The 26,683-nt window shown below is 36.5% G+C and overlaps 1 protein-coding gene and 1 long non-coding RNA gene across 2 annotated transcripts in view; one reads left to right on the top strand and one right to left on the bottom strand.

Annotated features, from left to right (window-relative positions):
- Positions 1 to 22,312, top strand: part of cdh10b (cadherin 10, type 2b (T2-cadherin)) — a 56,768-nt gene extending 34,456 nt beyond the window's left edge. Inside the window, exons 5-12 of the mRNA XM_077200315.1 lie at positions 2,057 to 2,224; positions 3,475 to 3,662; positions 4,384 to 4,637; positions 9,156 to 9,292; positions 9,743 to 9,861; positions 10,052 to 10,160; positions 11,127 to 11,378; positions 21,079 to 22,312. Of these exons, the coding sequence (XP_077056430.1) occupies positions 2,057 to 2,224; positions 3,475 to 3,662; positions 4,384 to 4,637; positions 9,156 to 9,292; positions 9,743 to 9,861; positions 10,052 to 10,160; positions 11,127 to 11,378; positions 21,079 to 21,569 (1,718 nt within the window). The 3' untranslated portion in view covers positions 21,570 to 22,312. The remainder of the gene's footprint in view (positions 1 to 2,056; positions 2,225 to 3,474; positions 3,663 to 4,383; positions 4,638 to 9,155; positions 9,293 to 9,742; positions 9,862 to 10,051; positions 10,161 to 11,126; positions 11,379 to 21,078) is intronic.
- Positions 14,954 to 26,683, bottom strand: part of LOC143709705 (uncharacterized) — a 48,349-nt gene continuing 36,619 nt past the window's right edge. The window contains exons 3-4 of the long non-coding RNA XR_013194390.1: positions 15,611 to 15,653; positions 14,954 to 15,510 (exon numbers count right to left, since the gene is read on the bottom strand). This is a non-coding gene — a long non-coding RNA (uncharacterized LOC143709705). The remainder of the gene's footprint in view (positions 15,511 to 15,610; positions 15,654 to 26,683) is intronic.

The following is a 26,683-nucleotide window of genomic DNA, read 5'->3' as shown; positions in this document are numbered from 1 at the left end:
ATTACCCTTTCAAATAAACTGCATTTGGTTCCTCAACCTTCGTGTCTCAGAGCAGTTTGTGACAGAAAGGGTAATCCACAATCGTAGTCGAAAACAGGCAAAGGTCATAAACACCGGGTAATCAGTCCAAACAATTACAAGGCAGGGAACACAGGCAAAAGAGTAATCTACGGAACAGGCAAGAAATCCAAAAAACCAAGAGATTTGCAGTGTAACAGTGCTCAGAAGTGCAGTGTAACACTAAACAAGACTTCACAATTAATGAATGAGAAAACTAGGCGTATATGGGGTGAGCTAAACAAGATAATGAGATAAAGGTGGATGCAATCAGGGATGATGAGTCCAGGCAGAGAGTTATGTGAAATGTAGTTTCATTAGGGAATGACAATAGTTTGGGGTGGAGTGCCAAGATGGTAATGATGGGCACTCTCACTGGTAATTGTGACAACAACAAAGGAATTATATTTTGCATTAAGGCGAGACACGGCAGGCAAAAACCTCTTTTTTTTTACTGGTCAACTTTGAGATTTCGGGATGTTTGTCTTCAATAACATATCTTCTTTCAGACTTGTGGTGAAAAAAAGTCTGAAATACACATTTAGGTCTTTATTTTACTACACTTTGTCTGTTTGCGTCTGTAGATTTCTCATGAATTCATCAAAAGTTGGTGTTTTAAATCATCCCGCTGCTCCGCGATCGCGATCTGCACCCTCTCATCACACACACCATTAGACAGCTCTCCCTCTCCTATACAATGTTGACGGATCCAAATATGGTCATTTCCTTTTTTATCAGAAACCAATCGTGAAAGTAAAAGGGGGGATTTAACTCTAAATGCGCAATCTCATTGGCTGATGCTAAATCTGCCCGTTTTCTCAAAATGACTTTTCTCTCATACTCCAAGTCCGAAATCTCCACTTCAGTAGCACCTATATACACCAAACTTTCCAGCCTTGTACCTAGTTATATTATGAAGACATTTACAGATTTGTAAATATATTATTCCTAGCCTGATTTATAATACATTTTATTCCAAAAAACATGGCGAAAATCATTTTTTTAAGGCTATTGGTAGTATATTCTGATTTACAGGATAACAAAAGTAGATATACATAAATCCCTCTGTAATTGTTTCCCATCTAATATGTGAACACAATGAAAAAATAATGTTGAACCTGGCTTTATCCAATGCTCAGATTTCATTTTTTTTAAATATATGGAAATTAGTGCATATTTAATTAGATAATGCATAATTTGCATATTTAAACATTAAATTACAGAAAACTTGTAATACATTTTTTTTCTCATCTTAATGTAGGCAATCAACTGGGAAAGTTTCATGGTGATATCTGCTAGTTAAAAAAAAATACCCTATTCACCTGTAGTGTCTCGCCTTAAGAAAACTAACACAACATTTACAACATTGAGATTTTTTTTTGTGTGGAATTTTATGTTTGAGAAAATTAACAACATTTTAGCACCCAAATTACCATTACTGCAATCTGTCTTGAAATTGTACTATTCTCATTACTTCCAATTATGACTCTGATTACTGTATACAGTATTTTGCTGTATTAAAGTAAAAAATTATATATACAGTATATTATATTATTATATATTATATATATATATATATATATATATATATATATATATATATATATATATATATATATATATATATATATTTATATATATTATATATATTATATTATATATTATATATTATACTATTATATATTTTTTTCTCACATACAATAGTTTTCTATCTGCTTTACTGGATTTGGTACAATTTAAGTGTGTTGCTTTTATAAAAAGCACATACATTCTATTCTCATCTTCTAATAACCTTATCACAACATAATTTGAAGATTGACATCCATTCAATTAAAACTCGCTCTTTCAAATACCCCAAGGCTGGGAATTAATTTCCATGGTTATGTCCCCCACCCCCCACGTCCAACCTTCTTTTTTAGCGTGACATTAACATATAAATAATGAAGTCAGAGAAGCTCATTAGATAGCACCTAAAACCTGTGTCCATCCATTCTGTCAGGCATCATAAAGACGGCACTTCCGAACATGATCCGAGAGAACCGGGAGCACTATCAGGTGGTGATTCAGGCCAAGGACATGGCTGGACAGATGGGTGGTCTCTCCGGGACCGCTACAGTCAACATCACCCTTATAGATGTCAACAACAGTCCTCCTCGATTCCCACACAGTAAGAACACAAAATATCCACTCTATCTATCTATCTATCTATCTATCTATCTATCTATCTATCTATCTATCTATCTATCTATCTATCTATCTATCTATATATCTATCTATATATCTATCAATCATCTACTTTTTGATCCACAGGAATACATTCCCCTTGCTCTAAATCTTTAAATAAAATAGTTTCATGTACTAAATGGCAATAATCTAACACAAAAAGCAAAGCCTTCTGCTCAATCCACAAGAGATCAACTGCAAATAAAGCAAAACCGTAGCAAAAACAGACCATTGTTGGGTCACATGAAACTAAATTATGACTAATTTTGATGCATATTACATAAAATGTATTATTATATGGAATTTGATGGAAGAAAAATGGTACTGAAATGTCTAGAACAAAAGGCACATAACAAGCCCAGCAGGTTTATATCAAATGAACAAGAGTTTGATTGCCAGTCAACAATTAATAATTGATGCAGTCTAGATTATCAGAGTGTTTATGAGCAGAATTGTGCCTGGACTTGCAAATAGACTTCAACAAAAATCAGCATATGTTGATTTTTTGAATTGTTCATTTTTCGCATTCCTCCGCAAGTGATATTTCATAAGAACCGCAAGCATGTACGCTGTGGTTCAGTTGAATTATCATAGAAATGCTTGGGGTCCATTTCTCCTACTGACCAGGATGAGTCACAATATGAACCCAGATCAAAATCTCCACAGAGAGAAGCTTTTAGAGTGAGAGAGAGAAGGGTGGATGGAGGATGGGGGGATGGGGCATGGGGGATTGGGGGGATAGAGAAAGGAGGATAGAAACTAGAAAACAGAGAGATGTGTAGAGATAGAGAGAGAGAGAGAGAGAGAGAGAGAGAGAGAGAGAGAGAGAGAGAGAGAGAGAGAGAGAGAGAGAGAGAGAGAGAGAGAGAGAGAGAGAGAGAGAGAGAGAGAGAGCACAGCGGAAGCTTCATTTGGGGTGATAATCCCTCTCTCTTCGCCACAGTCTCAAATCCAATACAAGAGCCACATCAGAAACAGTTTCTACAAACTGGGTTTAAAAAGAACTTTCTCCAATGGCTCATCGGAGCCGAAATTCTATTAAAGAATAACCACTGAGAGGAACCACTGCTTTTCCCCCGAGAGAAGGATAAACAAATAGACAAATGCATGCTGAAGCACCCCGCTCGAGAACAAAGAGTTTGTACAAACACCTGACTGTTTACTCAATTGATTTATTTTGCTGTCCTTTTCCAGGTACCTACCATCTCTCCACTCCAGAGTCGGCCGAAATCGGATCATCGGTGGGCCGGATCAAAGCGTACGACGCAGATGTGGGGGAGAACGCCGAGATGTGGTTCACCATCCTAGATGGTGACGGGCAAGATGTGTTCAATATCATCACAGACGGCACCAGCCAGGAAGGAGTGATAACAGTAAAGAAGGTAAACAGGCCCTATATCTAAAGTTTTAAACATGAACTGTAAGTCGCCAGTTAGAAATAAAATCTGCACCATGCCACGGTCTTTCCCTCATTCTCATTTTCTCATTCTTTCATACGCGTGCACGCGCCCATACGAAGCAAAGTGCTTAGAAAGTAATCCCCTAAATCGAAGCCTTCGTGTCCTATCAACTTTACAAAGGTGCTTAATTCTATTCACAGCCCAAAAAAGTCCCTTTTTTCCTTTTGTTGGGTGCAGGGATCTATTTGCCTGCTGAAATCTGCCTATAGCTTATTTCCACTCTCTGTCAGGTCAGGCTTTGACGAGGCTCAGGCAATTATGCAAATCTTATTGCTTAAACTAGAATAAAAGATAGCTACTGAAGAAGACCTGAATGGGCGAAAGGTAAAAGATCGCACCTTGAGTCTTTAATCGTTTCATAATTAAAAGGCTGCATTAAAGCACGATACCCTGCCTTTATAAAAAAAAGACATTCAACGTTAAAGAAAGGGGATAGTGATAAGCACACTTCAATGAACGTTTCCAAAAACGAGCTTTAGATTTGGAAAAGTTTAGGACATTGCTAGAGAATGACGTAAATCTGTGACCGAATAGACCTGAGCTGTAACCGATCAGAGAAGTATAAGCCTTCCTTTATTCAGACAAGGGCATGAAGAATGGCTTAACATCTTATATTTCTTCTTTTAACCTTTCTCCCATTCAGCAACTAGATTACGAGAGTAAGAGGTTATACTCACTACGGGTACAGGTGACCAACACGCATATAGATCGACGCTTTGAGCACCTGGGGCCTTTCAGCGACACGGCGATGGTGCGAATCACTGTCACGGATGTGGACGAACCTCCGCTCTTCAGTCGGGCTCTGTACATTTTTGAGGTGGACGAAGACACCCCGGCCGGCAGCTCACTTGGCACGGTGTCAGCTCGGGACCCTGATATAATCAATCACTTGGTCAAGTGAGTAACTATTAGTTGGTTTTTACAAACATCACAAACCCTTACCCAACTAATAAAAAAAATAATAATAATGTAAAAAATGTATATGTATAAATGTAAAAGGGGTCACAACCATTTTCACCTTCTCATTGGCCCATTAGAAATACATGATTTTAATGCTACTACTCTTTTCACATTTCTGGGGTTCTCATAAGTCATAGTTTGGTAAATGTATATCTAATACCTATAGTGGTGAATGGAAACTATAAGAAATATCATTTTTGTTTTACCATTTGCTCCAAAAAAATAAATAAATCATGATTGAGTTTATATGAGTTTCGAAAGGAGGAAAAATAAATATTGAGAGATTGATTACGCTGGTCAGAAGGGAGAAAGATCAAATTGCAGTCACTCCCTCAGACGTTGTGTTAGAAACACTCACACAGCAGCATTAAATAGTTTTCTGTAATTTAATGTCAAGGTCATGTAATGCAAAGTATATAGTGTTATAAATGTATATAGGCCTACATGTTTTTAAAACATGAAAATATAAAAATACTTGTCTAGGTTACAATGTGGAATCTGTGGAAATGTATCATCACGGTCTGTGAAAAGGGTCCATTACCAGAATTTTCACCCATTAGGCATCATTAACTTTCAAACAAAGACGATCATGTTGCCGCATTCTGCGTGACGTCTAGTGATTCACCCAAAGGAAAATTCTTGGCTGAAACCAAAAACAGTGATCACATGTTGGCTTATTATTTCATACATTATGCAACATAACTGGACTTAAAAATATATATAATATGTACATAATATGTAATATAATTACCGTGTATTTCAAGCTTCAAAAAACTCAAATATTATTTTTATTTGACATTCTTAATAATTATTTATTAATTTACACAATATAATATAAATATGATGTCAATAAAAATAAGCACAATATATTTTAGAATACAAGACTGGTTATGAACACAAATGTTAAACACTAAACAGTATTATCTTTATTTCAAATATTATTAGTAATCAATATTACTTCATACATTTAGAGTTTCTGAAATGTGCTTCTTTAAAAACAACAACAACAAAAAAAAAACACTTACATATTAAAGATTAAGCATGATATGCACGATGACTCGCACGATGACTCGATTCTGCATGATATGACCCCTTTAATGTTTTGATGTTTGTGAATCTGATGCTCATACTAGCTTTGTGATGCACTTGTTTTCTGTCGCACTCATTATATTAGTTTCATTACCATCCAAAGGCTTATTTAGCTAATAAGGAGGCTTCTGTCAACAGATAATCTTAGCCAGTATAACAGGCAATTTAATGGTCCAGTAGATATTTGAACAGAGGGACTCTTAAATGCCTTTGAATATGAATCTAACAAACAAGTGGCTCTTTTCACTCACCTTAGACACAAATCAGAGGTGCAACATTCAAACAAAACCTAACATCCAACACTTGGGGGTAAACAGCAAAATGCCACCAAGAAAAATGCTTCCCAAAGCATCTGAACATGAGGTTCATTATGGCATAAAAGCAGAACACATCTTTACCTTCCACATTTTAGTTGTTGATCAGATTTTTTGTGCTTGGTTAAATCCAATCCATCAACATGTTCCCAAGCGTGCTGGTGTGTATGTGTGTAAAGGCGAGGGAAAAGCAAATTATTCATGGGGCCTCAGTTGGTGATTTCCCTCCGGAAGTTTGGCAAGATGAATACAGGCGCTGTTTTATCTCTCCTCCCCTCCCTTTCTGAATTCAGACTTTCAGAAAGTCACAAAGTTGATGTGAAAGAGTGCGTCTTGTCTTTCGTCTCCTGTCCGCATGCACACTATGAGCGATTGTCTGAAAAGCCTGTCCTTCTGGCTTACTCATGCACGTCACACTCAGTTGCATATTTAAATGTCAGCAGAATATGTAAGCTGACATTGATAAATGAGTTTAATAGGAAAGATTTCCTTTTCTTATTTCATGAAAACAAAAGGCAGGGGATCAACAGAGTGATTAGCATTCAGGCTCTTTCAAACGAGCCACTTCAAAATTCAAAACACGCAATATGCAGTTAAGGATAATTGATAGTTGCTAGTTGCAAGGTTTTCGTCACAGCTGCCTATTCATCGCATAACACATAACTGATTACATAAAAATTAGCAGTAACTGGCACTGGGGTACCACTATTCTGCTGGGATAAACAGCATTGCTGGTCTTCAGGTTTTGAATGCTACTGTGCTGGTGTTGCAACAAGATGTAATCAATGTAATCTAAAATAATTTAGAATATAATTTCATAAGTATTCAGTACCCTTAATATGATACACTCCAAATAAGTAAATGAATGAATGAATGAATGAATAATCACTGACATAGTTAACTGGTTTTTGAAGTAATCTGAAATCATCTGTGTGTAGTCAGAGGTTATTAAATTATCTGTGGTATAAATACACATCCATCTTTAAGGTGTAACATTGTGTCGTTGTGGCGTAACTTACACCATTACAACACACAACGCAAAAAGTAATTGAAAAGCACAAGGCAGGGGATGATTTCAAGAAGACTTTCGATGTCCCCTGGAGTACAGTTAAAATCAATAATTAAGAAATGGAAAGAGAGTAGCACAGCTGTAAATCTACCAAGAGGAGGACGTCCTCAAACAATGAGAGATCGTGGAAGAAGGAAATACTGAAAAAGATTAAAAGCGGCAGTGCCTCAGATTGGAAAGACGATCGACAACTGTTCTTCACCAGTCAGAGCTTTATAGGAGAGTGGCAAAGAGAAAGCCACTGCTAAAAAGCTGTCATATGACATTTTGGCTATACAGAAGGCATGTGGGAGACTTTGAAGCCAGCTGGAATAAGGATCTCTGATCTGATGAGACTAAAATTGAGCTTTTTGGCCATTAAAATAAACGCCACGTCTGGCGTAAGCTAGACACTGAGCATCAGCAGAAACTCATCCCCACTGTGAATCATGGTGGTGGCAGCATCATGCTGAGGGGCATATCGCTTCTCTGCGGCAGGTCCTGCAAGGCTTGTGAGGGTAAAATGAATGCAGCAAAACATGCATAAGTCCTGGAGGAAAATCTGATGGGGTCTGCAAAACACCTGCAGGAGAAGATTTGTTTTCCAGCAAGACAATGACCCGAAGCAGAAAGTCAAAGGGGGGGAAAAAAGAAAATGTTTTAGTTGCCTGGAGTGGCCCAAACATTTATGGGTGGACTTCCACTCATGATCTCCATGCAACCTGACTGAGATTGAGCAGTTTTTAAAAGAAGAATGGGTAAAAACTACAGTGGTTGTGTGTGCAAAGTTGAAGGATGTTTACTAAAAAAACTGACTTGTAAACATACATACTTGAACAAATTAACGTTGTGCATCATTCAAAATTGCAAATCAATTTCTGAATTTGAACTTAATTTGAATTCAACAGGTATAAAAATAAGTATAATTTGTATGATGCAATTACTTAATGCATTTATTTGAGTTGCAGTTCAAGAAACTTCACTTCCTACCATTCCAATTCAAGTTCAACCTCATGTGGGTGTGGCTGATTCAATTGGATTTCATGAACTAAAAATAAGCCAAATGCATTTTCCACAATTATTTTGTGCTTAATAACTTTGTAAAAATGTTCCCATGTTGGCATGAAATAATAATTTTCTGTTGAACACTGTCAAAAAGGCAAATTACATCCTATGTGATTCAAAGCTGTAAAACAACAGCACATAAAATGGTTATTTTATTATATGGTTACTTTAGACATTCTGTTGACTATATGTCACGTTGCACCTGCATGTCAACTAACTTTCAGTAGTGTTGTAGTTGAGTATTAGTAAACTGTTAGGGATAAGGGTAGGGTTAGTAGAATAGCTTGATATGTACTTGCAAAGTTACTTATAGTCAGTACAATGTCTGTTGGGGGACCATCGCAATAAAGTGTTCGCAGTTATTAAGCAGACTGTCTTTTTATACTCTAATAATACTCCAATGAGAGTTAGTTGACATGTACTGTATGTGAAATATTACTTGACTAATGTCTAAAGGCGACCATTAAATAAAGTGTTGACCAAAAAACTTCCAAGATGGTGAATAATTTTTTTTAAAGTATTTTTAAGTATTTTAAAATACTATTTGTTTTTCTGGACCAGCATGGAAATTCAATATCTGGTCTTTTCAGCAGGGTAGTTTGTAGCTGTGGTGTTAAAAAGCAGAGGTACAATGTTTGTTGTGCTCGGCATGTAACTAACATTAATGCCTTTGACTAGCTCAAATTTGTTCTCTAATAGAGATGTCAAATCAAATACATCCTGCCGTTTGAAGGAAAATTAAACTAGTCTTGGCTGATTTATTTTGGCTGCCTGCACAGGCACTGTTCTGGGCCCTTGATTAGGGGTGTGTGATGTACCCGTATTCACTTCCTGGGCCATGTTTACAGCACTTTAAAACACTGAGGATGTTCCGTCCCTGTGCCTGGGCATAATCAGAGATCCATTGTCTTGCATTCATTACCGTCATTCTTGTTTCAGATACACCATTGATCGCCACACAGACCTGGAGAGGCTGTTTAACATTGATTCCAACAATGGGACCATCAGCACACTGCAGGCTCTGGACAGAGAAACTTCCAAATGGCACAACATCTCGGTCCTGGCGACAGAACTCAGTAAGTTTGCTTCGTGAGCCTTTGCTGGATTACTGATATGAAATGGGATAATGCTGCAAGGTTTACTTTCAACAATGTGGAGAGACATCGCCTTTCAATTTCAAACTGTGAAATAGTTAAGAGGTGAAATTCATTTTAAGTGTTTTTGTTTGTTCAAACCTGTGAAAAATAATGTGCAACAACGTTATCTCAGGTGGACTGAAACCTCAAGAGCCTCAAGACATTTTCAGAAAGGGCTAAAACCACAACACTGCAATAAATAACTGATGACAAAAATCAAACTGTCAACTTGAGTTGTGGTTTAATTCATGTTTTCTCCATTCTCTTTAGAAGAATATATGCCTAGGGTAAAAGGCTGAAAGACAAATACAGAGAAACGAAATTAGACCTCTTGAATGCAAACTGAATATCTTCCAGAATTGCTGAAACGCATTAATCATTGGCGTCTAGGTTCTGCCCTGCAAACCAGAGTGCCGGTGTTTATCAGAGTGCGAGACGTGAATGACAATGCGCCTGAATTCGCCATGTTCTACGAGACCTTTGTCTGTGAGAATGTCAGAGCCGGTCAGGTATGCTGCTTTTTCATGTTTATTCATTGTTTCACGGAAATATTTTACTGGACGCCTCTGCTTGCTTTGTTTCTTCCACTGTTCTATAGAGCTTCAGTGCTACATTTATGATTAGGATGGCTTTGTTATTCTACACAGTTCTATTTTAAGTTAGAATGAAGTGAATAATCTTGGCTTATTATGTTTCCAGCTCATCCAGACCATAAGTGCTGTGGACACTGATGAACCTCTTGTCGGGCACAAGTTTGTTTTCAGTCTAAGTACCATCAATCCAAACTTCACCATCTTCGACAATGAAGGTAATTCAATGGGAGCCTATTTTTGCATTAGAATAAAAAAAAATAAAAAATATATGTAAATGCATGATGTTTCAAAATAAAAAAATACAGTGTAAAATATAACTCAAACTGTTATAAAAATATTATATTTATTTATTTATGTATTTTTTTCAAATATAACTTTAAATACATTTTAAATAATACATAAGTATAATATATAAATAAATAATAATAATAATAATAATAATAATAATAAAGTCACATTGTGGATACACACGTTCAAAAGTGTGGGTAATATTTTTATTTCAAAAGAAATTAATACTTGTGTTCAGCATGCCACATTAATTTAATCAAAAGTGATGGTAAAGACATTTCAAATGTTACAAAAGATTTCTGTTTCAAACAAATGTGATTCAATCATCAATACAAGTTGAAATTATTTGCAAAAAAATATACATTGTGTAAACTTGTGTAAACTCGTGTAAAAAATGTAAGTATATTGTTAGAAATGAACTCACATATGCAAAACACAAAGCCACAATTAGGAGAAATAGTCACCATTGTGAGAAATAAAGTTGCACTTGTGATATATGAAGTCACACATGTGAAAAAAGTAAGAATTAGTTAGAATAGTTATTTATATAGTGCCACTAGAGGCACAGAAACACATTACCTTTAAATTAGATAAAACTCTTCATTATTGAGAAAATGTTTGTGTTTGATAACAGTCTCAGAATAAGGTATAGAACACTAAAGATGCACATCTATGATGCTGGTCAATTAGTCGCAGACCTGCATTGCTGTCACTTAAGCAAACTCTAAATGGTGTTTTAGTGTATTTAATATATTATTAATCATGATGCCAATGATGCAACAATTAAACTGCTAGCTAAAAATACAACTCAATATTAAAGTTTTGCAAACAACACCGTCCATCTCACAGAACCTCGGTTACTCTCTCTTAATCTTGATATCCTTGTCTCGTAGACAACACAGCGCGGATACTGACCCGCCGGGGCGGTTTCAACAGAAGAGAGATGAACTCATACCTGCTGCCTGTCGTCATCTCAGACAACGATTACCCCATCCAGAGCAGTACCAGCACGCTGACTGTCCGTGTCTGCGCCTGCGACCGCCGTGGGAATGTGCAGACGTGCAGCACTGAAGCCCTGCTGCTCTCAGCGGGACTCAGCACCGGAGCCCTGGTGGCCATCTTACTCTGCATTTTAATACTACTCAGTAAGTGTTGAATTCCTGTAAATATACATGATTGGGACATGCTTAGCTATTTAAAAACATCAATTCGGCCCTGCATGGTGCCTCTCTGAACAGGGTGCCCCTGGGCAGATGCCCAATCGCCCATATGGTTAATCCGGCCCTATTTTAAGCCACCCTGAACCTGTACTAGCATCATTTTTGTTTACTCTAATGTGTGATATGACACCTCATCATATACAGTGCACTTTCTCAAAAGAATTTCATAGACTATATAAATATTTATCATCTATTGCCAAACTATGCACTGATGTAATACCATAGAACAAATCCACCAAAAAGTACTGTGGCTCTGCAGTGCAATCAAAATGGCTCAAACAGAGATGAGAGAAATGTGTTAAAGCTGCTTCTGTTGTTATGTCTTACCACTTCAGGTCATAAATGGGATGTTTCTGTGATTGAGTCCTACATCTCTGGGTTGCACTCAGAACAGGGTTTGTTTACTCAGAAGGCACTTTAATCACCTTCTGATGAGTTGGAGACTGTACTTTGGCACAGTGTTGTGATTGGCTGTGGACTTTAGAAGTGGCAACACAATATGTTCTACACGTTCTTGTGGATCTGCAAAGTGCAAACCTCTATCAGAACTGGCTGGTTTATCACAGTCTTTGTTTACCAATCTTAGGGCTAGATTTACTAAACAGGGCAAATAAGCGTGAGAGCGCAATCCCATACAAGCGATGATGGAGTGTGAAGTTCTTTGCGTGATCTACTGACGACGTGCAAATCAAAGAACACAGACACAGCAGGATAATTTCCACAATGATCAACACAATATACCAAGAGCAGGGCAAATTAGTGCCTGGTTTAAGACATGCTCTTCTCTTTAAATACTCTCATCATGCATATGCAATAAGGTCAGCCACAAAAAAAAAAAAAAAACCTGGTCCACACCTTTCCAGGGCTAATGTTTCACACTGTATCTTTTGTAATTTTTTTATGTATTTTTTTCTCTGGCGCAAGCTGTTAGTAAATTTGGCACATAGTTTCTAAAGGGTATTTTAAAATCCAAAGATTTTTAATTTAATTTGACACACCAGTCCGAAGTTATTTTAACGCTTCACAATAAGTTTCAATATGTAAAGGTCAAAAGTGGATGGATGGATAATGTAGACACCAGAGGTGGAAGTGTAATAAAATATTCTACTCGAGGAAAAGTACTACTACGTCAATGAAATTTTACTTAAGTACAAGTAAAATTACCGGTCTAAAAATCTACTCAAGTAAAAAGTAGCTCATTTAAAATGTACTCAAGTAAAAGTTACTGAGTTTCTTTTTTAACAGTGGGGGGTGGGTGAACAGTGGGTGGGGTGGGGGGACTCTCCCGTGTAGGGTTGTAATGGTATGATATTTTTACAGTATGATAACGTCTCAGAAAATATCACAGTTTACAGTATTAATCAATTATTAAATAAACGGTATTATTAAATCATGGTTATTATTATTATCATCAGTTAAATTTAACAAATGCTTTTATTATAACAAACTTGAAACCATTTGTTTGTTTTGTGTATTAAAATTTCATTAGAACATGTCTAATCAATTCAATTCATAAATTGATAATGAATTAGATTAACAACTCATTTTTAACATTAATAATTTATAAAAAAAGATTAAGAATAATATAGTCTTATGAAATGTATTTTATTCAGAAAATGAATGTTTCTTTTTATGATTTAATCCAAATATATTATCAAAAATGGTGGCAATCAAATGAAAATTTAAACTTGTGTCCTTTTATTTTTTTGGGGAAGAGCTGCAAAAAACAGATTTACTAAATTAAACCATGGACAAAAAAATATATGCCTTAATTAATGTTTAAATAAATTGTATTATTATTGTTGTTGTTATTATTCTTATTTTGAGAAGTACGTTCTATTGTATGCCTCCAATAGTAATATATTTCTGTCATAATTTCTCCTAGTTAAACCAAACTTTTATTTTGACAGGTTGTAGTGAAGACCTGTTTCAAAGTGTAAGCCTGTTTGACAATGGTTTTCTCAAATAAAATGATGAAAATGCTCAATAGGCGTTCTCTCAGAGCAGCTCTGGAAATGTTCATGTATTCATCATGTACTCAAATTGTTTGTGAGACCCTGAAAACACCACGCATACTTGAGTATGTAGTAGACAAAGCGGAGCAGCTCTTTCACACCGATTCACAGAAACGCAGAACAAGCAGGTTATATATTTACAAAGCAGTATTTTTCGCTTAAATATTCACAGACCATGTCACGATTGGATTTATTGACAGTTCTACTTTCCATGTATTCATCCTTCCATCATTTTGCGTGTTTTACGTGACGTCTTCTGCGTTATGCAAATTCCATTTTCATGACTGGATTCCGGGATTCCCTCTGCATCACGTAAATCATTCGGCCTTACTTTATAATCGGGACATACCTTTATCTGCAGGAGGGATGGTGTCCTATGTATCCTCCTTTTGCAGCCACTTTGTGTCCACATTTTTTGCAAATTGGATATCTATCCTCGAGGTCAACCACACTTTTTTACATCCAAAGTATTTCCATACTGGCCATAATTCGCTTCATAAAAATTCGAGGGCGCTTCGCTTTCAGCTTCAGCTGGGTCTGCGTCACCTTTTTTGCGTGTTTGTTCTCCCGCCCTTCAATCAATGCAGTAGTTTCCGGAGTGTGATTTTTTTTTTCTCCCTTGTATTATTATTTTTTACTCAGTATCGGATATGATTTCAAATGTAGCGAAGTACAATACTTCAAACAAAACGTACTTAAGTAAAAGTAAAATTGCAGATTTTAAAAACTACTTAAAAAAGTAGAAGTACACAAAAAAACCGACTCAAATACGTAACGCGAGTAAATGTAATTCGTTACTTTCCACCTCTGGTAGACACAGACAGACAGACAGACAGATAGATAGCCCTTTCACACAGAGATTCCGGAAAATACACGGATAGATTGACATGGGATTTGACCCGGGTTCGTTTGACTTTGGTTTATTCACACTGCCAGTGATTTTCCTGGAATCAGAGAGTGCGTTCACACACAACCCGTAAAATTCCCGTAAAGACACGTGACATCGATGCGACATGTAATGTCTCAGCAGCGTCTATAGTTTGTTTATGAGCTGCGATTTCTGCAAACCACGCTTGTGCATTTTTGTCTCTGATTCGATCACAAACTAGCGCATTACGTACCATTTCACGCTGGCGAACGATCCCGGATTCAGCACCATCGTTACGACACGGCATTGATTACGGCTTTTGTTCACACAGCGCGCGTTCCGGGACTGAACACGGCAATGTTACTAGGTCCCCAACCCGGGATCGATCCCGGCATCAATCCCGGGTCGTATTTGCGTTCACACAGAAGGTGTTCTGGCAATTTCCCGGGATCAACGCGCTGTGTTGAAAGGGGCTATAGATAGATAGATAGATAGATAGATAGATAGATAGATAGATAGATAGATAGATAGATAGATAGATAGATAGATAGATAGATAGATAGATAGATAGATAGATAGATAGATAGATAGATAGATAGATAGATAGATAGATAGATAGATAGATAGATTTTTCTACACCAACAGTGCTTGTTCAATGCAGTAAATGCTCTTATATTTAATCACCATCTCAAAACTACACTAAAGATAAAACACATCTGCCCTGAGGACATGGACCAAAAATAAACACTTAACATCTCAGCGATGCGTCTGGGGAGCAGAACATAAAGTATCCTGACCTCTTGTCCTGCTCTTCTGATGATGCAGCACAGTGTGGGCCATGCAGCATCCTTCTTGTGATGTTTATTTTTCATTTATTCATTTTTATTTAGAATTTTCTCCAAATATTTCCTACAGACAATAAAAAAGTAGGGCACCCCATTAAGACATTACTGTAGGTGCTCTCCCTCTCTTTCTTTGCTTTTCTCAGAAAGTGCAGCGGTGTGGAAAAATAGCTTTCTTTATTAAATGTATGCAATTGGCAAAAAGGCCTTTATGTTCTTCTGAGGTTTAAGTAGGTCGCATGCTACATCTTGACATCCTAAAACACCACTTGTGCAAGGTAATGCGGTATGAAAGCGCAGTCGGTTCTGAACAGCATGTGGCTGTGTTGTTTCTGTAGAGGAAAAAAAAATGTTGTGCTTAAGTTAAAACATCCATCAATAAGTAATAGTTGAAACTGCTGGTGAGTGCATCTCTCAAGTCTCCAGTCTAACCTGAGGCAATCCGTCATCATTCAGCATTTGTCTCTATCTGCCTCTGTTTGAATGGGAAAAAACGAAATATTTTAAAGGACTTCAGGTAGACTTAACTATGTATTATTCATGCTGGCCAAAGTGGTTTATACAAATTTAAGATGTACCATCTATTTTGGAATAAAACAGCAATGCTGTAAGTAAACATATTCAAAAAGCTGTTACTCCAACGTCTTTCCCAGTATTTCAGCTATGCTGTGTGCCGGTCAAGTGTTTTAACGCTGTGCTCAAAGTTCTAACACATTTAACTTTGACACTGTGTTTCTCTGACATATTGAATACATGACATACAGTATGCAATGATGGGTCTAACTTTTAAGTTTCTGATTTTGCTTCACTAATGATGGAAAGCAAAGCAGCAAGATGTGCTTAAAACGACCAAACTTCATGAAGACAGCTCAAATGCTTCATAATTTATTGTTTTATTACGTTTAAGTCATGGTGCCTGAGTTTTTAAACCAGTATTCACCACAGCATCCAAAGTACTGTTTTTCTTTTATTTTTGCTGTGCATTAAAGCTGGTTTGCACTTATGTTGTTTTTACATTGAACTTATATTTTAAAACAATACTACTACTACTACTACTGTACAAGCTACTCATAACTCATAAGTAGTTGAAAGTAGTAAACTTTACAGTTACATTTACATTACCAAAGTCACGGTACTAACAAGTAAATCATCGCTGCCCGATGAAACTCACGTATGTCCAAACCGGTTACTTTTCAGGAAGTGAAAAAAACACTGTAATTTCAAAAGCAGTTGCATACTTGGTACGGCATCTTTAAATGTAACCATATTCTTGCCAGTGTAACGATATAATCCACATTTGACCAAAATCGAGTTTAATAGACATACGTGTATATTTTACAGTAACGGTGGTCGATACGCGTTCTTCCGATCATTCATTAGAATGACCAAGTCGCGTTTCATATTGACAATGAATAGGCTACGCTCAGTTTATTAAATAGCCTACATCATAGTTTATTAAATACGCTCAGTTTATTAAATAGCCTACGTCTCAGTTTATTAAATATGCTCAGTTTATTAAATGTCTCTTGCAAACTATGAAGGGACAATGAATCAATACACTGACATGGCAATGCTAGACTGATACCTTGTTTGCACAGTCCTACCGTAATTCTGTGAATATATAATAAACTTGAGAACAGTTGTCAAAAACAAACGTTTGCTGATACTTTACCTCACAGTGTTATTCGGCTATCCAATGCTGAGCTTCCAGAGGCGCTTAAGATGAAACTTCACGAGACCGGCGAGATGCCTCCACAGGGTGGGAGATACGCGGCGTGATTGACAGCTTTGACACCAAATGTATATACGTGAAAATCAGATGACATGATTTCACAACTTTCCATTGGTCATTTAGATAATGTGAAGCATACTGTATACGGAAATGAACCTGGACATTCTATCCGTCGAAAGATCTCAAAATCGGCCAAATGGACATAAGCGGTTTTCCTCGGACAGCAACGAAATGCAACATTTTAACATTCATGTTTACACATCAACACCCATATTCAGAAGTCATAATGTTAAGTCATAAAGTCACTAATGTTACTGATTTAAGAAACCTAATTGAAAAATGTTTCCATAAAAAGTAAACTAAAGTATTCCAGGTGCATCGATCCAACACGAGCTGTGCATATATATAATTCATGCTGACTTTAAAGGGACAGTAAGTACAGTAAAACTGCATGTTGAATTCAAAATAATAACAAAATATGGTGCAATAAACCTTGACTAACATTATAAGTGAAAATTAAGAACATGACCCCTTTAAACTCCCCCCCCCAAATGATATGTATACGTTTTACACAACACAGACAATTGTGTGCCGTGTGTTCAACCACTTCTGCCATCTCATATTCTGTTGTTCCCCTGCACAGGCACCATCTAGTCCACCACTGATCCTCTCTGGGCAAACTTGATATGGATATTTTTCCCGTTATCCTTCTCCATTTGCAGTATCTTCCCCTAAACCCGTTTGCTGGCTCTGAGTGGACAGGTTACTGAGGACAGAGCTGTTACAGAATAAACTATTGCGTCCTTCTGCTATTCTCTTTCTCTTTTGTTCTCAGGCTCTTGCTCTCCACTTGCCCCTCATTTTACATTCTGTTTGTTGGATCTTTTTCTGATGAGCTGGCTAATGCAAACCCAAGAAAATACACTCTTAGAAAAAGTAGCCGGTTTACGCGGCCAGAGCGAGAAATATCCGCATCCAGCCCACACTCTTTTACCAGTGTTTCCCTTCCAGATCACAGAATGAGCCCAGCACACACCACAGGCCCCCAGGCTGGGCAGAACACAGCATGTTGCCCCCCACCGTTCCTTCTTCATAATTAACACCTGAGTGGGAGGCAGGGGTGAGCTCTCCGATTACCTGCTGGGAGGAGAGAGAAGCCACTGAACAGGAAAAACAAGCTGCAAACTACAGCACCTGTTCCCTTTTTAGGACCATAATTCCCTCCTCTCATCTCTATAGCTCAACATATGAATATCTTGTGAAGATTTCTCCAAACAGTTGTAGCACTTTTGCATGTGGCATTTCAGCACAAAAACCCGTGCCTTAAACAGTCGTCTGATTTTTTGCACAATTTATAAAATACATAACTTTTTTTTTCCTTGGAAAAAAGAAAGAAAGTACTAAATCAAATATTATATGTAAATTAATTGTTTTGACAAAAAAAAAAAAAAAAAAAAAAAAAGAATCCCAGTCAAAGAAATATTGAACTGCAGTTTAACATGCTATGAATCTAATTTCAATTGAATTTGTTTCACTAAATAATGTTTGATTATGTTTCACCTTATTTGTGAAATAAAATCGATTGGATTATTAAATAATAACTCTGTGAATTATGAATTATTAAATAATAATAAAAATATCAACAAAAATATGCATCTCATCCCAGGAGACTTTTCATATACAAAAAAAAAAAAATTATTAAATAAAAGTATGATTATTATTAGTTGTAGTTATTTTTTATAATTATTATTTTTTTTATTCAATTATCATTGTTATTTATTTTATTATATTGTTATAATATTTTTAATTATTATGATTATTCTCATCATCATCATCACTCCATGCACATCCTCATAAAAAATAATGATACAAAAAAAGTCTTAATGCTGTACTTTACGTATGTGCCCTCTGGAACCTTCAAAAAATGATGCATTCAATTATTATTGTTATTATTTATTTTATTATTATAATACATTTTTATATATTATTATTGCTATCATCATCTCTCAATGCACTTCCTAAAAAAAAGCAAGAGAATAACGCAATGTCTTTTTTACATATTACACAATTTTGAAAGGTGATTGCTCCAGGCAGTACTAAGTTTTTATCTGCATTACGGTGCGTCTCTCTCTTCTGTATTCATGAGTACCTTAAGCGCATGAAACCTTTTGAAACACACTCCTTCAGCGAAGCTCTGTCTGTAGTGCTGTGCGATGCTCACTGGGTTCTTATCGGGCTTGTCTGCTTTAGCCATCCAAGAACAGTCTGTGATTCTTCGGCAGTCCTTTCTTAGGCAGTACTTTCTTCGGCAGTCATTTTATAGTATTTTCATATTTTTTTATAATTTTATTTGTAGAATTTGTATTACTATTTGTATTACTATTACTTGTTGTATCTGTATTTGTATATGTGCACTGGAAGCCTCAGTACCATTCCTTGTGTGTGCAAGCACACTTGGCAATAAAGCTCTTTCTGATTCTGATTCTTCTTGCTGCAGTGATTGAGATTATGCACGCTTTCTCTATACGTTTCTCTGAGCAGCCACAAACTAGTTTGTCTGCTTTTTTTAGCTGACTCAGTGTTTCTGTTTTCGGTGACTGTGAGACTTTCATTGTCCTAGGCATCGATTGTCTGGGATGTCGCTGATTGAATTAACTAAACTTAATCATAAGGTCTCATTCTTTGGTGAACTGTGTATCTTGCGTGTTGCTTTAGATATTGTACTTCGTATGGGTTTACAATGCCACAAGCAAACTAAATTGGTTTTGCTTGTGTGTTTTTTAGTTGTGAGCATGCAGTTCCAACTGAATGATTGAAAAACTACTTTGAAACTGTTACTTATTTCAAGTAGCTTATCTAGCTCAAGTACAAGCAACTAACTAAAAGTATCTTCTTTTTTAATTTAACCAAAAACATTTATTCCTCATCCTGCACTGTACAAAAAAACATATTTTTTAAAGCTGTAAATACCTATTTCAGCCTTTCAAAATGTCATGTTTATTCAGTGTTACGTGCCGTTTCTGTTAATTTTTATGCAATTAACTAGCAATTTGTGAGTGAATACTGATTCAAAGCCATTTTTTTTAAAGTACTCAACATTATTATCCAAACAAATACTCGCTAGAATGAGAATGTCCTTCACCCTGAAAACTTTTAAAGACCGCCTGTTGTGAAAATCAAGTTGTTATTGTTGTTTATGTGTCTATGTGTTGTTTTTAATATGCTTTAAGACAAACACATTCAAAAGTCAACACCATGGCTGAGTATTCTCTCTTTAAAACTGCAGTGAACCAAAGACAGTCTCAAAAACAAGGTGTGAAATCGCAGTTGTTCTCTACATCACAAATATTTTGTAGCCAAGTATGTCACTAGGGGGGCGGGGCTTTAGCATATAATAAACTGCGATGCAGGGGGTCTCAAGAGAAGCAAGGTTACACTGTTATATTTTTCTGCTTGAATGAAAAATCGGGTATATTTAGCAATATAGCGAGTTAATTATTTATATGATGTATATAACAATGTTATGTTGAATTATGCCTTTCTCCACTTGCGTAAGTTGTTCAAAGCGTTTCTAAGGATTTAGATTTTTAGAAGGCAGCTGTCTGACTCTGAGATGGTGAACGGGAACATGGTTTATATAACATTAGCAACACATCATTAGCTTGATAACGCAATAAAGCAAAAGGCTTATATGAATTACTGTGATACTGGTAAGATTAGGGTCAGGTGAAGTGGTATTAGTAGTTTTAAGGGTAGGTTAAGGTGTAAGGGAAGGGTCAACAGTGTAATTACAAATGTAATTAAATACATTAAGTACAGCTGTAATTACATGCAGCTATTTTTTAAAATATAAGTACAACTTAAAAACATGTACACAATACGTCCATTGTATCAAATTATTAGCTTCAATGTAGGTACATAGCACTTAAAGCCACTTAATATAAAGTGGGACCATACATAGTTTTTACATTTAAATGAAATAAAAACAATAACATGTGTTAAAAGTGGCATATTAAGACAAATGATCCTGCCGAACCTGTAGGAAGCACTGCTCTAGTGTCAGGTGTCTCAGTGACATTCAGAAAGCATGACTATCACAGAGCTTTGTTCAGCTTGATTTGCACCATGCTGATGATATCATTCTGTCCGTCTGCCTCTGTCTCCATAGTGATTGTAGTATTGTTTGCGGCCCTGCGGCGACAAAAGAAAAAGGAGCCCCTGATCATCTCAAAAGAAGACGTCAGGGACAACGTGGTCAGCTACAACGACGAGGGCGGCGGAGAGGAGGACACACAAGCCTTTGACATCGGAACTCTGCGGAACCCCGAGGTCATCGATACCAACAAGCTCCGCCGGGACATAATGCCTGAAATGCTGTTCCCCTTCCGCCGCACGTCTCCCATCAAAGACAACACGGATGTGAGAGACTTTATCAACGGACGGCTGCAAGAAAACGACTCGGATCCCACAGCGCCCCCTTATGACTCCTTGGCCACCTACGCCTACGAAGGCAACGGCTCTTTGGCGGAGTCTCTGAGTTCTCTGGAATCAGCCGTCACCGAAGGCGACCAGGAGTTTGAGTATCTGAGTCACTGGGGTCCACAGTTCAAAAAACTGGCGGATATGTATATAGGGCAGGAGTCCCAGAGAGAGACTTAAAGCGGATATGCAACACAGCACACTTAAATATATCTCAGAGCACTAAATTAACATACACACTGAATCTCCCTCTGTTCTCTGCTGTGTTACGCATATTGACGAATCAATGAAGACTTGAACATTGCGATCAACTACTTGGAACTCTTCTTCACATAGACATTCTCTCTTCTCTTTAACCTCTTCGTCTACTTTAACTTTGTATTCTTCCACTTCTGGTGTCTCTCTCTCTATCTCTCTCTCTTTCTCTCAGCCTCTCTCTCTCTTTCTTGTTTCCTCCTTCAAAAGAATCAGTAAAGATGCCTTTTAAGATTAGGGATTTGTTGTAATCAATGGTGTGGACAATGTGTTTTATAACCAAGGTGAGTGATAGTAGCTTTCTACACTATCGATGTTTACGGCTAAAAAAAACACAAAAATAAAATTTCAAAAAAGCTTAGCTTTTATTGCAGACCACGTCTAAAATAGGTGCAGTATGTGTATAATATGTTTTACAAGTATGATCATTATGTAAACTACTTGATATCTCTGTTTATGAGGCAGTTTTCCTGTGGAAGGTTTATATGGGTTCTGTCATACTGTGGATTCATTTCAGAACATAGAGTTAGAGCTGTACAATGAATTGTGTACTTGTAGAATATCAGTCATTCTGTTCATGTTGTTTGAATGCTGTCGCATTGTTTTATACAGTATTTATATTTTTATACTTGTTTTGATAATAAAGTTTTTAAAATCTTTTCTCTCCATGTTTGCTCTTAATTTGAAGCTGCATTGGATTAAACAATTTGTAATGTATATTGTTGGACAAACATTTGCGAGTGCACACACACACACACACACACACACACACACACACACACACACACACACACACACACACACTATTAGTGAGGCCATTGCGTAGACTTCCATTGATTTCATATCAGGTTAATGATATTTTCTATCGCCTAAAGCTACCCCTACCCCTATTTCTATACATACAAATAATTATTAATCATCCAAAACATGTCTTAACTAGTGACCAATAAAATGTCCTCACTAGTTATCTATCTATCTATCTATCTATCTATCTATCTATCTATCTATCTATCTATCTATCTATCTATCTATCTATCTATATATCTATCTATATTTCTTACATGCAACAACATACATTTAATAAAAGTTAACTGAAATACGTACAATAGCTGCTATTTTTTATATAATACAGTTACGCTTGGGTCATCTAATCTGTATTCGGTTGAAGTTGAAGCATCAAATGAAACGTCTCATACATACACTTTTTGTGTATTGACAGCTTTAATTATGAATATTCTGTACAAATCTTCATATTTAAATAGCCAGAACTGGAATCTTCAGCCACGGTTGACAAGTTTGCGTACAACAACAACTTACATACAAATACCTATGAATACTAATGCAATCCTACATACAGAAAAGTTACCTCTCTTGAATCATCCCCTTAAATAAACCTAACAGCACAGCGATAAAAAATGACGAAAAACTGAAGTCATTAACTAATTAACCAATAGAAGGGCTGTCATTCGAACTCAGCTAATGATAGTTTAAAGTTATAAAGGCATATGTTAAATGTACTGCAGTGTCAATATGGCCTGCTGCATTTAATTAAGGGTTTGATGGATTACGACACATACTAATTATCAAAAATGTATCTGCAGTCTGTGGCTGTATAGTCTAAATGAAGTGTTTCTTCAAACCAAGGTTTTTTTTTTTTTCATTCAGGATATGAGCACGATACATAGATTATTAAAAAAAAAAATGTGATGTTGTTATTCGGATATTAGTTTGTCCACAGGCAGCACCGCAGCATGTCTGTTCTCATTCAAGTGTAAAGGCCTTTGGTTGCGGTCATGGCCAACCTGAGGTAGAGTATAATTGGCATTTTATTTCATTAACTCTAGACCGCTATTACATGGGTAAGGTTAACGGAGAAATAAGCATCTATTAGGACTGGTGCTGCCCTCTTTTCCATCCTGACCTTGAATAGCTCAATAATAATAATCGTTCTTTTGACAATTTAACTATTACAGTCTTTTCTTAATGCCACAGCATTTCTCATTTTCCGCCTTCCTTTGGAGGAACTGTACAATTTGTGACCTTCACTTCCAATGATAGGCAGCAGCTCCCAGTGTATATAGAAATTGGTACTGAAAATAAAAAAATAAAAAAAAAATTTACTCCATCTGCACACTGTCACTGTCTATTATAGGGATAGAAGATGCAAAGAACTAATCTGTTTCTATACGCAGCTCCCAGGTCCATAGTATTTCTGTAGGTAACTTCACAACAAAACAAATCTGAAGAAAAAAACAACACGCACAAAAAAAAGAACTCATTAAAAGACAAAAGACATGATATCCCACAGTTGCACATGACAAAGTAATTGTGAAGACTAGGAGAACGTTAAACTGCTGAGAGAGGCAGAAGTACGAATGAAGACATTTTGCTTGTGCCTGCACAAGTTACCGAGTCATACGTTTGGTGGAACCTTTTATCTTTCCATGCTAAAACATTGTTCAGTGTTCACCTCCCCCAATCCCCTCTTGGTGGAACTACACTCTCAACCCTCACTTCAAATAAAATGGAAATTGCTTAAAAGGCAGAAAAGTTTGTTAGGAAATGCATTACTTGAATTAAATACAAACGCTACAAACTTGAAGAACAGTGTGACTGTTTTTGCCGTTGCATTAGAAGCCGCCAATGCATTGTAGCGTATGAAGGTTGATCTCGGATCAGCTACAAATAATCATGTTCACGAGGCTATTAAAATCAAAGGGTTAATCTAGATTAGTACATGTAAGGGTGGTGATTGTAATGGCTAAGACTAACACTACCAAACAAATGTAGCTTTGTGTGTTCAGCCTCAAGTAGGGTGACCCAGAAACATCACAGTCCTGCCATGCCACTGCGCCCTTGAGCAAGGCACTTAACCCTACAACACTCCACAGAGACAGTCCCTCAAATTAGTGTTCTGTAAGTCACCATGGATGAAATTTGTCTGCTAAACAGCAAGCAACCTCAATATTCCCAAAATGCACATCCAATTTTGTGCCTTTTCATTTGATATGTAATTAAAAGTAGGCAATATTGAATATCATGTTTAGATTTATAGTTACTAGGTAAATAAACAGCATGCCGTTAGCAGTTGCTTTTCTCCAAAGTGAATTACAGTAGACTAATTACACGGACAGACCCCTGAAGCACCTGCAGGTTAGACGCCTTGATCAAGGGCAAAATGGTAATTGCTCATGGACCAATCCTTGATAGGTTCAAAACAGCAATTTTCTTTTAACCGTAACACAAAAACGTTCCTATTCTGAAGTTTTTTACATATAAAATAACCTTTTGAACTCAGGTGTGCTCACTTCAAAACTGAATAAAATAATAAAACCATGAAATAAATAATACAAATTTAAATAATAAAACAACAAAAATAAAGTTTATATGATTATTTTATTATTGGTTTTGTATTTTAATTTCGAAAATTTAATTATAAATATAAATAAACACACATTTACTATTTTCTACATATTGAATGGCAGATAGTGCACTATATACATGGGATAGCGACAGTGTAAATATGCTTTCTATTGGGTCGAATAAAGTCTGGTTTCACGTTTTTATGCGAACTGCCACAGCTTCAGTGACAAGATAGCACAGAGCGGATCATATGCATTCAACTATTAGTTCAGGGCTGTGCACACTTATGCAGTTAAGTTATTTGAGGATTTTTTTTTTTTTTTTTCTTGGAAATGTGTCACTGTTTTTTAGTGGCATTGCATAGGTTGTAAATTTACATTAAACGTGTAAAAGATCTGACATGATTTATCCTTGTTTTATTACATTACAAAAAACAGCTTTTTTAACGGGTGTGTAGCCTTTTTATGTCCAATGCAGAACACATATATAGTAACCATACTTTTGGTCCTTTGGTCACTGTTGTATTTTTATATTAAATGATGGACCCTTTAAAATATCCATGGATTGAGGTGCGGTTCAGCTGAGATTTCTTTTGTGCAGGTGTGTAGAGGCATATTTTTACTACTGCAAAACACTGGCCATCTCACATATATAGATTTCACTGTGAGGCAGAAGAGGGGATAATCATTTTCCTCCAACACTCACTCCACAACTCAATCTGAGCCGACAATGTAAATCTACCCTCACTCTACTTACAGTAATGCATCAAAAGTGTGGATATCACTAAATGAGATCCACTTTTCATTTGATCAATAGCTCCTGACCTGCAATTTGTGGAGATATTTTCTCTGCAAAGCTACCATGCAGACTTCCATTTTAGCTCAGAAGGGTTCTTGTTTCTGCAGTCTCTAAAAAAACATAATCTCCCAGCAGTCAAAGCTGAACGTTGAGCGTTACAGCAAATGCAAAATCTAGCCATTCCACTGAAGGAGCCACTTATCTATTGTATAGAATATCATCTCTCTCCCACATATTCTCTCACGTACAGCATGCAGATCAATCAGAGAAACGCCTGAAGGATAAACATAATGAAATATACGGTCTCATTGTAATAGATCAAATTCCAAAATGAAGGGTTTTAAATCTTACTTTGTGTTCACATATGCAAGTACACATATGCACGTATCATAAATAAATATAATGTTTCTTGCAGTTTACATAAAATAAAGATTGTTACAATTACAACATATATTCATTTCAATTCCGCAATGGATGGATATACATGTACCTTAAGTAAAAAGTGAGAACATGCCTCGGTCTCCCCATCCCCAGTATCCCTCTGTGAGATCTCTAACTCATTAATACAATCATTGAGCCTTATCTACTAACTATTAACCCCATTGTACATCTCTGAATTGAATGTATCGGTGTGGTTCTTAACCAGTGAAAAGGGAAGAAGGCTTAAAAAAACATGCACACTAATGGAGGCCATTTAATCAAATCGAATGATGCCATTGTAATCTGACGATGTAATATTAATTCAAATATCAATGCAGATTTAATTCGCCAGCCAAATAATTCTCCATTTTAATACTGCGAAAAGTAGACCATTTGTAACGAGGAAGTAATTGGATACTGCAGCAGCCATGTATCCGAATTAAAAATCACAGCATGCG

This window comes from Siphateles boraxobius, unplaced genomic scaffold (genome assembly GCF_051911475.1).
Source record: "Siphateles boraxobius isolate OS27281-9 unplaced genomic scaffold, OSU_SipBor_1 46, whole genome shotgun sequence".
NCBI lineage: Eukaryota > Metazoa > Chordata > Actinopteri > Cypriniformes > Leuciscidae > Siphateles > Siphateles boraxobius.
The sequence above is the reverse complement of the archived record's forward strand: the minus strand, read 5'-3'. Positions and strand labels throughout refer to the sequence as shown.